This window comes from Phalaenopsis equestris, unplaced genomic scaffold (assembly GCF_001263595.1).
Source record: "Phalaenopsis equestris unplaced genomic scaffold, ASM126359v1 Scaffold000054, whole genome shotgun sequence".
In the NCBI taxonomy this organism is placed as follows: Eukaryota; Viridiplantae; Streptophyta; class Magnoliopsida; order Asparagales; family Orchidaceae; genus Phalaenopsis; species Phalaenopsis equestris.
The window spans coordinates 3,603,025-3,616,294 of NW_018164496.1; the positions used below are offsets into that span (position 1 = coordinate 3,603,025).

General features: G+C 34.6%; 1 protein-coding gene across 3 annotated transcripts in view; it reads left to right on the top strand.

The window, feature by feature from the left end:
- LOC110019340 (plant cysteine oxidase 4-like) overlaps nucleotides 1–13,270 on the top strand; it is a 33,001-nt gene that overhangs the window by 7,480 nt on the left and 12,251 nt on the right. The window contains exons 2-3 of one of the 3 annotated variants that reach the window (XM_020716971.1): nucleotides 4,658–4,718; nucleotides 5,263–5,620. In XM_020716971.1, the coding sequence (XP_020572630.1) occupies nucleotides 5,521–5,620 (100 nt within the window). In that variant the 5' untranslated portion in view covers nucleotides 4,658–4,718; nucleotides 5,263–5,520. The remainder of the gene's footprint in view (nucleotides 1–4,657; nucleotides 4,719–5,262; nucleotides 5,621–13,270) is intronic. The other 2 variants (XM_020716972.1, XM_020716973.1) reach the window with 2 other exon arrangements.

Here is a 13,270-nt window from a genome sequence, read left to right on the forward strand (position 1 = left end):
CTCGTGCGGAGGAGGTCGCGCCGCTATCACATGCAGAGGAAGAAAGTGGTGACGTGAGAGGGCTCGAGAGTAGCAGAGGAGGTGCCAGCATCGATGTCGAGCTGCGATCAAGGGAATCAAAGAAGAAGATGTTGTGGCATCTGTAGTGGATCTCCTGTGTTGTCGAACAAGCGAGGAAGGCATGAATCCCTCATATAAAGGGGGAAAGACAACTGCTCGCGTGATTTAGGGCTCGATCGATAAGGCTTGACCAAAAGTAAGGTTATAAGGTGAGTTTTAATAATTTTAATTAAAAAATTTAATAAGAATATTTTACTTATATTATATTATATATATAAAATATTAATACTTAAAAGTTAATAATTTATTTAGAATAATAAATAAATTTTATACCATACTTATTTTAGACTTTTAATTCTAGAAGAGTCGACGGCAAAACTAATCAAATAACAAATTAATCGTCAAGGTGAGTCCTCATATGTTTTTGCTATAGTAATATTTTATTTTTTCTCAATCAAATGTATTTACTTTTACTGTTATAATATTGTGTATCCATAATTTAGAATTTTATTAAATTTTGTTAATATTGTAAGAATGATCTTTGTGTTCAATTTTGTTTATATTATTGTAGATATTGAATATTGTGAATGAAAATTGATTGTTATGCAAATGAGAATGAAATATCATTATCAGGAAGTGATATTTTTATTATATGTTTGTATGTACGTGTTTGACTATGATGAAGTCATCCCTTTATGGGAGAATGTTAAGGTACCTGCATACGTAAATTAAAAATGATATTGATATTAAACACCGTAAGTGATACAAATTTTTAGACGGTACACCTGTAACGGTTGTACATATATAGAATAATATAAATATGTTATTGATATAATAACATTCATTTAATAATATCATATTATCTAAATATCTAATTTTTATTTTGATTTGTTAAAAAAATTTATGGGCATGCATTTTTTTTTCTTTTCCCTTATATTACTGTAGTTCAGAAGTATGAATATTTACTAGTTTGTTTAGCTCACTGCTATTTTTAAATCAACTTTTTTCATGTTAATTAATTGATTAAAAGACGAAAGATAGAAAATAAAATATTTATAGAAGATGCGGACATCCAGTAACGAAGTAAAAATAAATATACTGCTTTAATTTAATTTGAGTAGTGAATCTTTCATTTGTTAAATGGTAAATAAATATAGAAAACTTAGTTTTCACTGGCCGACCATTTGTACCCGCCTTATCTAATTCCAATTCTCAGGCCTGGTCGTGACACCCTTGAGTCTTGAACATGTTAATCTTGATGAATTGCAGTTTTTGGAATCTACATCCCACCACAATAATGTTTGTGATGACATTCTTGATTGAACAAATGGAATTCTTTGTGCAAACTTATAGTTGGAGAAATATATCTCAAGATGATCAACCTATGTATGCTCTTTCTTTGCTTCAAGTTTAACGCCATAAGTTGAATTTTCAATTTTGCATCCACTTGGAATAGAAGTTAAAGTTAGAGGTTACGGAGATTGAGATTATAATTTACAAAATGTTTAAGGAGTACTTCCCATTTTGAAACAATGGCTCAAATTATTGAGTTGTATTTGTGGGGGTCTACTCGCCTTTATATAGCATGTCCTAAATTGCAATTAAGTCTTACAAAATGGTGAACATTTGACCGCGTGTGAGAAATTTGATTATTTGAGATAGATTGGGACTAGCCTTGAAGATGTTGAGAAAACGTAAGACATAAATTACATATTAGGTTGAAGCTGACCATTGCAATGCATTATTTGTTGCTTTACTGAAGGTTATTGACTCTATGATTTGGAAATCTGTCTCCTTTTGCTCATTAAAAAATATTATCAAGGGGCCCAACATTGGAAAATAATTTTGAAGTACTTAAATTCATTTGTTTAAATATTCATTAAAAAATTATGTTCATGGAATTACTTGTATTCTTCATCAATATGTTGCCAATTTGATAATTGGTGATTAGCATAGTAATGATGATGGCATTATTGTATGGATTATTGATTTGTGTCTGGTCTACATTCATGAAGGTGTTCAACTCCTTCAAGATGAAATTAAGTTGAAGGCGACACGTGGCACCTCCTTGAAGATGGTAAAGAGACATTGACATTTTATTTGGACGCTGATTTTGAGGAGGATAATGGTTGACCTGGAGTGACAAGATTGGATGGGCTTGACATTTCTTTATGAGAATCCAACACAACATTTTGAACATTACGAATGGCTGGGCCTCTATAATCTGAATTGAAAAATCATTTGTAGGCTAGCTGGTTGATCATGTGCAAGAGCCTTTTCCATCTTGAGAGGAAATTCCATGATTTGGTTCTTTATCCTGAAGCATTTTTCATGCTCATTGCACTTAAAAGTGGACATTGGATCCAATGTTTTACATGGAAAGATGCTAAGACCCCACTAGAAATATGTTTCAAGCCTTAAGAGCTGCCGTGATGAAAGAGAAGCTAAGTCTCATTGATTCTATTAGTGAAATAATCTACAGAAGATTTAGTCGAACTTTTAATAGAGAAGGGGCGTCTAGTTGAGTTATATAGAGATAATTTAGTGAAAGAGAGATTTTGAAGAGAAATCTATAGAGATTTGTGTAAGATTTTCATGCAGTAGAGTTTCGGTTCTTGATCTGAGTTTAAGATTTATTGTGTTTGCACATGAGCAATGAACACCTATTTATAGGTGAAGCTAAAGGTCGACTTAAGATTACCTATATTGTGGTTACACGGAAAGTAAATAATTTCTACTTTATATAACTAACCGTATTATGGGCGAGTTTGCTCTGTAGTTAATTACTATGAGAACTTTTGGCGAGTAATCCTTGGTAGGTTCTTTTGGAGAGAACCTCTAGTTGGTTGGTGAATAGTTAAGGCAAGTTACCTTGTTTTTGGGGCAAAATGTTTGGTGAATATGTGTCTTCATGAATCCCTTGGGCGAGTTTTGTAGTTTAATGTTGAGCATTGCGTTCTTTATTTTCGGGCAACTTGTGACTTCAGCCATGGGTGGCTCTAGGTTTTAGGTGATTTTAGACTTATTGAGTTCCAACTGTTAGAGGATCAAGTTGGTTTATAATCACTGACTTAATGAACTTAATAGCTACTCTCATAATGGCTTGATTTATTTGATCTAGCCAAATATTTGTCCGACTTTTATATGTGCAAAATAAATGTCATGTTGTCGACTAGCAATGATTAATAATTTTGAGCATACTTTAAATTTTTTTTTCTTGTAGTTTTCAACATGGTTATACTTTGTTTGATGTTAATCATATTCTGACTTCTTCTTTGGCCAATCCATTCTAATTTGTTAATAGGAAATTTTCGTGAGAATCATTTGGGCAAGTATTGGACAATTATGCTGAAAACTTTTTGCTTGTTTAAAATCATTTTATTCTTTGCTTGACTTGAGCTCTTACACAGAAGCTGAGTAGGCTTTAAATCAATATTTGATGAAGATTGTAGTTTAGTTGTGTTATCGTGCTTTTTTCTTAGTTTTTTTGGTTAGACTATACTAACAGAGGGCAGTTTATGTCTACATAAAATTATCTTCATTGTTTTTATTTGTCGGTTTTTCCCTTAATTTTTATTTATTTATTCTTTTTTGGAGGTATACATTATTTTAGTTGTGTGCTAAAGCTTATAATTGTTAATCATTGATCTATCTCCTAACCTATATTGAAGGTCCAACATGGTCCTTGAACTCTTAAAATAGAAGCCAAAATATTCTTATTTTTCAAAGTAAAATTAAAATTAAAATTAATAGATGGCATTAAAAATGAGGGCATTATAGAAATTCATTTTTTTGAACTTTTACAAAATCTAATTTTTTACTTGTTTTGTTTGACATATAATTTATTTGCATTATTCCCAATATCTCTTAATGTTTAGATGCTTTGTGTCAAATTAATACATATTAAATTTATAAATTTTAACAATTATTGTTCATATATTTTCTTACAAAATATCCAGAACTTAAAAAAAGAGATGGCATTTATCAGATTTTTTAAACATTTCTAGCATATGTAAATTCTCAAAATATCGTCACTTTTAACTTCATTTTTTAATTTTAATTTCAATTTTAGTTACTTTTAATGATAAATTGTTTTGACTCCTTTTTTAAAAGTTTATGAACTAAATTGGATCTTATATATATATATTGAGATTAGAATGATCCCCCATAGTTGGGGGAACTTTTTAGTAAATTTCTCTGAGTTACATAGAAGTTTTTTATGATTGTTACATGGGTTTTTTTGTTTGATTATGAAAGCAGAAAAATGTGTGATAATGCAAAATAGTTATTCAGCATAACCTAGTTAGTCTTCTTTTATTTAAATCTTTATCTGACTCCTTTTTTACCACCTTTAGATGAAAGCTTTTTGATGCTACATTTTACTTAAGTATTCAATTTTGTAATGATTACATGATTATGCAATGTGATACCGATTTCCGCCTAAGTGCGATTCATGTACTTAAGCTGCTAATTAATATGCTTTTCCTTTAAAGTTCATTTAGAGGTTGAGTTGCTTTTTGTTTCAAAATGAAATTGAAGTTATTAAATATTTGATCCACGTGACATATCTATTAACTTTTTGGTTCCTCTGCTCTAGAAGAAGCTTTATGTGGAAATATCCTGCTAGGAGACATCAAGAAGAGACAAAAGTGTGTCTGGTAAGTTATATATTTATTTCCCTCAGAAAATTATGTGCCCTTTTAGACTCTTTTTCTAGTGAACTTCACTTATTCTGGTCACTTTTTATTTACTTTTTTCAGAATTATATAAAACTTTGTCTATTATTGTGAGCTCTTGGACAGTCAGAAGTATATTTTTGAATCCATTTGAACTTGAAAAATATGTGTTATTAACGATTGCAGAAGGTCTGCCTTTCCCTTTGCATTGTAGAGGAATGCTGTATGGACTGAAACCTGGCCTGAAATTGTAACCGATTGTACAAAATGAATATGGAAATAACATGGCCATAAAGTGAAGTTAAAAAAATATTTGTATCTCATTTGGCTACAGTTTCGGTTAACCTTTTTGAGCCAATCATTTGGCTACAGTTTATGCTATCCATTTTACTTGCACAACACATTTATCTTATTGCCGGCCAAAAATAATTGCAGCAATCACCTTGAAGAAATGCAAAAAGTGCTTTGGGACAGATTTCTTTTTGAAACCTCTTAAAATCAACGTTTTTGAATTTTTCTGCTGCAGGTTTATCTTACAATACAATGAGGAAATTTTGTCACCATTTTACTTCAGACGGGGAAGTACAAATCTATCTAAGTTCTTCAGTCAACTCAGTGAAGAAACGGAGTTTAGCTCAAAAAGGTTCTTTTTACGAAAGGAAGATCTGAAAAGTGCTGTTTTAGTTGATCATCCTAAAGTTGAAGAGCCAAAAATATATCTCTCATTTGATTAGAATCTTTTCAAGTCTTGTTCTCTTGGCTCATATTTGTTTTCTTACTCGCAATGCCTGCTATCCAAAGACTATATAATGCATGCAAAGTATCTTTCTCTCCAAATGGTCCAATCTCCGCTGAGGCAATTGACAATGTTTGTTCTATATTAGGTGAGACATTTTTAACTCATGCTATTTTCTATATTATAGCTAAATAATAGCTTTTTAGGCAAACCATACTGCACTGATGCTTATGCTGTACATGGATTGATTACTACATGTTTATCCCAATGAAAGCTAATTTTGACTTTATGTTTGAAGTAGACCTTACATGAGAACAAGGATACGTCTAACTTGATTGGGCGCCTACAAGTAACTTTTTTGGTTTGGGAATATTTTCATATAGATGCATTAATTGATTTATTCAACCTAACTTGATCAAATTTCTAGTTTAATTACTAGGAAATTTCAAATGGCCCGGATCGTTGGAGAAAATTTTTTTGTGCATGTTGATATAGCCGAACAAGCCAATGTTGGGTTGAGCCCAAATTCACAACCTAATTATGTGTTGGATTGGGATTGGACAAACATATGGACCATTGTTGTACATCAAATATGCGGATCCATCTCTATAAAAGTTAGTGGGAGGAACTTGCCTAGAACTTATTGCACTTCCCTAGAGCCTAGAGATACTCTCCCTTCTTTTTGTCACCTCTTCTGAGACTTCGAGGCGCTTGCTGATTTGAAAATACTTCCTAGCATTGTCGAACTCGATTAGCTTACTTCAAGTGAAGCCCGTTTAGACCCAATCGGCTAAAATAAATGTGCTAATCAACTGATGATTCCTGCAATCAGTCCAAGGGAGTTTCTCACACACTCATCCCTCAAGGCCATTCACATCCATGTGTCAATATCTGATAAAAGATTTACTATTTATTTATTTCTCTTATATAGCTTTATTTTAGAGCTCAGGAACTTATAAATATGGGATCAAAGGGTGTATGAGGGGATAACTATAGTATTATGTATTTCTTACTAAATTAAATAGAGGGTTAGAGCGTCTCACGCACTTGCCTCTCCAGGCCACTCACATCCACGTGTCAATGTATGATAAAAGATTTATTTATTTCTCTTATATAGATTTATAAATATGTTGTATCCACAAGTCAATATCCGATAAAAGATTTTTTTATCTATTTCTCTTATATGGCTTTTTAAATATGGTGTATCAGTATAAGGGAGTTTCTCATGCACTTGTCCCTCAAGGCCATTCACATCCACATGTCAATATCTAATAATTTATTTATTTATTTATTTCTCTGATATGGCTTTATTGTAGAGCCCAAAAAACTTATAAATATGGGGTCAAAGGGTGTATGAGGGGAGATCTATAGTATCTTGTATTTCCTGCTAGAGTAAATAGAGTACTTCAAGTTTGTCTCTCTAGATTTCTGTTTTCCGTCTCCTTTTTTTTTTAACTATTCTCTCTATCTATTTGATATCATAAAATTTGCTATTGGGGTCCAGATTTCGCCCATGAATAGAGGCTTGGATCCAACATCTTTCTCAGGTATGCTAAACATTGATTGAAACTAAGGATTAAAAAGCAGTCTATGTGAGAACTCAATTACTTTAATAAAGAGACATCACAAGCTATACTGAATTAAGAGTTCTTCGCCAACATACAACTTTCGGAGATGGAGGAGAGGATCACTTGAATGATCCAATCCACCCTCGAAAGGGCACCATGTTCCCCGCCAGGAATGGAGAGCCCAGAATGTTCTTTTGATTCCATAATCCAGCAATAACCATCAAGCATTGGGTGTTCACCAGTACTCCCTCAATTGGTGAGATCTACTATCCCAACGATGAAGGAGACTCCCTCCCTTCAACTCAGTAGGATGTGAGACAACTATTGCAATTTATGACTGCATCCTACAAAAGAATCGTAAAGGTAAAACCTCTGTGGAAGTTCAAAGTGCTGCATATTGAATCATACCCAAGTAGGACTGACTCCATTAACCATATGTTTCGAGTCTGCTACTTCTAGGTTGGAAATCATTGATGCACTAAGATGTTATTTATTTTCACCACCATTAAGTAATCAACACATGTTTTTGAGTTTGCCACTCCCATAATGGATATCAATGATGCGCTAAAGTGCTAAAGTGCTGTTTATTTTTCACCACCTTTTAAGTAAGCAGCACTTTGTTGGTTCTTCACGTCTCTTTCGGTGGCATTATCTCTTTTGCGAAGGTTAAGAAGATATTTGTCACTTATTTGAAAGCTCACAGATGCCATATAAAAACTCTTAATCCCTCTTAAAGATGAAGCAATAGTGGGGTAATTTCTTCAAAAACTTTATTTTATAATTTTAGATGGAGAGGTTGGGTCAAGGACTTGCTGCTAGCAGTTGCATGAGCCGCCCTTACACTGGGATTGCAAGGTTCCTTTAGAAATGGAGTTGGCATGCAATAGCCTTGGGCATTGGTCAAGTTGCTAGAATTTGATACAATTAAGAGATTTTTACTTGAAGGCTGTGTGAGAATTGTAGAAAGATGCCCTCTAACTAGAGGTGGAAAGAAGTGCAAGGTTGAAGACTACGGAGATGGAGAAAGTCCATGCTAGTGAAGGGAACCCAAAATTCACTTTCCAAATTAGGCCACTTTAGTCATAGATGATAAAGGAGTAGCCGGTCAAGGCGTTTTGGGAAGACATTGAGGTTTTCAACTAGACAACAACAAAAATACTTGTTATAAATAATAATGTCGTTTGCTACCAGTTGAATGTTAGGAATTAAGCCAAGCTAGTAAAACAAAAAATTAGGAAGATGATCGCCATCTTGGACGGACCTATTTGACAAGAGTTTAGAAGTTATTGGATGTGGAATTCATAAGAGAAGTGTACTATCCATATTTGTTATTGAATGTGATGATGGTACAAAATGTAGGTGGAAAATAGAGAATATGCGTTAATTTCACAAGCATAAATTTTTTTTATCCTAAGGGTTGGTACCCACTTCGAGAATAGAGACTTTGGTTAACTCAACAAGAGGATTTTCTATGATGAGCATTCTTGAAGCTTTTTTGAGCTTTCACGAAAAATGGATGCACCCCACCGATTTTGAGATAACGTTCATCATAACTGAGAAATTTTTTTACTTTAGAGTCACGTCTTTTGGGCTGAAGAATGCTAATGCCACATATCAAATGATGATGGACCAAATTGTCAAGGGCCAAAAGTGCGAAATATCAAAATATGTATTGATGATCTGCTAGTGAAAATAAGGTCCCAGAGCAACATTTACTTGATTTTGGAAACCTAATGTTGACATGAAGAAATACAATGTGTATGAACCCACAAAAGTGCATCTTTGGAATCGGGTTTGACAAATTCTTAGGGCTCTTCATCATTGAGGATATAAAGATGAAGCCAACTATGGGCTTTGGTCTTGCTAAAAATGACAATGAGAATTTTAAAAGAAGTTCTGGGTTAAATTTCAGAGAGCAAATGAAATTTTAGATAAGGCCTTACCCTAAGATTTTGGCCACATTTTTTGAAGATTTTAGATTTGAGATTTGAGGGTTTCTATAAGTGTAAGCCCTTATGTTTAGTTACCTCTCTCAATAATGTGAGTATTTTTGATTAATTCCAGTCATTATATGCTGATTATTTATCATATAATAACAACAATTTAATTTTGGATTAGACATTCATTACCTTGTCTAGAGCAGATAACCAGGGTAATGATAAATAACTTAATCAAGATCCTATGGCTCCACTATCTTAGGTTGTCGTAGACCTTGGTCTACTTAGAGGAGGTTGTCAACCCTATTTGACAAAAAAATCTTTGTTAGCAGCCATGAGTTCTTTCGTTCAACAAGATTTTGTAGACATAGGTGGATATCTGTTGAAGGAGATAATTTAAATTGACCTTAAATTATAGAGGACTTTCTATCATTTTGGGTATACTCTATGATTCATAAATCAAAAGAGCAATAAGATATTAACATACAAGATATAACTGTGAGCGTAATATAGTATAGCTTACTTAGCTAATTCACTCAGTTTGAGGGATTTGGTCATACCGCTAAACCACACCAATAAAGGACTCAGACAATGCTTTTACTCACAAATTATTTTGAATGTGAATGTAGTAGCATACTTAGGGTCTGTTTTGGGGCAGCTGTTGATTATTTATAATCTGTTGATAAATAGATTATTCTGATAATTTGATAATCTGCAGATTATCAAAATAAATTGGTTTGCTTTGTTTGTTGTTTGAGACAGCTTATTCAGAACAACGTACTGGGAGTTGTTGTTGGATAAATGACCATTCTGCCCCTGTTTGGTTAAGTTGTTTGCAACAGAACTGTTTATGGAAAATAATAGATAAAATAGGTAAACATTTGATTAATTTGAAAGTGAGCCAACATTTTATCCCAATTCATCTATCATTGCTAACAGAAAACAATATCAATTTATCCCCAGAGCAAGTAAACATCTATCCCAATTCCTATCCCACATAAACCTCTGAACAGTAAGCCATAATTTCTCCCCACAGCAGGCAAACAAATATCAACTTCTCCCCCACAACAGGTAAACAACATCAATATAAAAAAAACAAACCAATTCAACAAAACAATAAGATAAAAGTACCTGTAGAACCCAAGTTCCAAAGTATCTTCTGAGGACCCCGAAGAACTAACGCTGGAATAGGAAGTTGACCCCGACGCTGCCACAGTTCTGGAATCCACCATCGGTAGAGAGGGCAACGGGAAGGGAGTGGCAAAGGATGCCCAAAGGTGAAGGCACTCTCCAAATCCCTGCAGTCGTTACTCGAGACGGCCTCTCTAGCTTGCTTACCCAAAAGAACCCCATCGAAGCTGTTAGCCTTCCCCTTCCTGGCCTCCCGCCGATACTTGGGAGTCAACGAGCACTCCACTTTCCCCCTCCCCCTCCTCCTCCTCCCCCGAATCACGTCGGTTACTCAATTTTTCGAGGGTGAGGGCGAGACGGGAATTGCGAGGGCGAGGGAGAGACGGAAAGTGCGAAGGAGAGAGAGAGACGGGAAGGGCACTACAGGAAATATAACCCTAAACGCTAGAAGCATAAGCGGAATGGAGCTCCAGGCCAGATTGCAGAACTATTAAGGAATTAGCGATATTAAAACAGAGCGGTAAGAAAACGTACCAGGCGAACGCACTATTCAAACGGAACGCGCGGCGTTTTCAAAACGCTGCTGCCCCCTATAAGCTGCCCCAAACGGGCCCTTAATATGATATTGACTTTTTGTGAGCTTATGTTAATTATGAACTTGTCAATCTTGACAATTGATTGTGGTTGGTGGATGATTTTTGCTATAAACTTTGGTGATACGTTTGATTTTAGAATTTATAATTTCGAAACTTAATTTTATGAATAAACTCCGTGGTTAATATTCACATTCAACACGGTCATCATCGATTATTTAAATTATTGAACTTATAACTTGATAGTTTGATTTATGATTAGACCCCTCTAGTTGAGATTCATTTTCAACAGTCATCACTGAGGATTTTTTATTCTTGAATTAGGAACGTGAGTGATTGATTTTATAAATGAACCCCTCTGGTTATAATGCACAATAAACAAACCTATCACATGGGTGAATAACATAATTTAAATTTGCATTGATTGAAGTTCATTATTCAAATATTGTGAATTCATCAGTCTCGTCAACTCTGGTTCTTGTTCGTATGAGGATTATACTGGCCAAGTGTGGCTCAATGTTGTCAACTCTCTTTCTTTTTAGGAGGAAAATTAATGAGGTTGAGGTTGGGGGGGGGGGTTGATTTGAAAAAAAAAGATATTTTTTTGTGAAGTTCAGGGCATGATAATAAGAGTTCGTTTTATTTCTTAGCTTGTGCTGCATTCTCAGACGCTAAGTTTAAAAGAATAAATTTTTTGTCTATGCACATGCAAGTTCTTTTAAACTTCAGGGAATACATTTTCGAAAGTATGCACACTTCTCAAGGTGACGTGCACGTCCTTTAAAATGATATATTTAAATTGAGGGTTGCCTCATGAAGCATGCGCAAAAATTGGAGTTAATCAAAATTTGAGAATTGTGTAAACACACTAATGCGTACAAAGCTTTATTTTAAACTTGTTAAACAACGTTTTTTTTATCTGTTTACATGTTCGTGTTGCAACTTCAGTGGCGTTAAAGGCATGCTAAGATCTTATTATGTAAACAAACTAATGCATTTATTTTTTGTCTTTTATCCTCAGTTTGTGAAATTCTCAAGCATTGAACGGTGTATGGTTTTTGCTCATTATTGGGTCTTTTAAGTTCACTATAAGTTCTATTAGAGTTCTAGCACAAGTATTGTTTATGTTTTGCTCTTGCTTGAGGTCGGGCTTCCAAGTCTTTTGTATGGCCCATTTGCCCTTTTTGACAAGCTAGCAAGCCCTCTATTATTATTTGTATTTATCCCTAATTCACATTCACTACTACTTGCTTGATTTTTAAGTGTTTAATGTCTCGTAAAATGTATATTTTAATTTTTTATTTGATTATTTTTCTGCCAAACGGGTGCTTTTAAGTTTTGTTATGTAAAATTCTGTTAAGACCAAATTTTGGCAGTCTCTTGATGTCGTCCTCCCATAGGAGGGCTGCATTAGGAATAATAGGTCTTCCCATCAGCCTATAAGATGCACATGGTCAGTATTTTGTAACACCGTGGCCGTGTGCCTTCTAGCCTACTCACTTGAAAGGCGTCCATAGGTCTTCATAATTGTGCGAGATAAAAATAAGATATTCCTCATGTGTTGGAATAACATAATAAGTCCTTAGGATTCACAATTTTTTTTATCCGCCTCATTGGAATAACGTGAACGGGTACTTAATTTCCCGTGTAGACCTTTATGCGAGGTTGATGAGTTTGGTGATGATGAAACAACAAATTTGTGAGGCAAAATATGATATATATATATATATATATATATATTTCATATTTTATTTCTGATTTTTTAGAGAGAATATAAGAGAGAAAAAGAGAGAGGTGGAGATTGAGGTTACGTAGGGCAGTTTTTAGCTAGCCTGATGTCACGGACAAAAATTCTCAAATCGGCTAGGTGTATGACCGAAAAGCAGTATCTAAGACTTGGGCTGCCCACCACCTCTAAGAGCTCTTTTGGGAGGTGACACTGAGATGCCTAGGTGGTTGGCATGGGATATCAAATTGATTTCGCCACTGGAGAGGAAAATGTAAGGTTGGCTGTTGGTAGCAGATTTGAGGAAAATAAAAGCAGCAGTTTCTGCTGTTAATGGGGATGGCTGGTGGGAAATATAGGGTTTATCGGGGCTGCAACAAGCGCCTGCTCAGCCTTGGCTGTGCAAAAATAAAGAGGAGCATGTGGGGATCTCGAGTAGGCTGGCTCTTAGTAAGAGACGAGCAGGTTCTGGGCTGGTATCACGTGTAGAACGAGGAATTACAATCGCTGAAACTGCAAGTGTAGGTGCGGTGCAATGTTTGAACTGAGAGGCGGGGCTAATACCTTGGGAGGCTAATACCTTACCATTTTGCCTAACCACGTCGAAAATTCCCATGATCATTTACAGCATGCTAGATACAATTGAATTGTCTGTACTTAATGCTATGAAAATTCAACAATCAATGATGATCAAAACATTTCTCCAGTGAAAAATCATTACGTCTATCCCAAGCTTTAACTGTCCTTCATAAGATAACAGCGATTTTGACCATGAAATCTTGATTGTCCACAAGAAATTTACAAGGATGACAAGAATTGGTAGAAAATATTTGATCAGTGTGC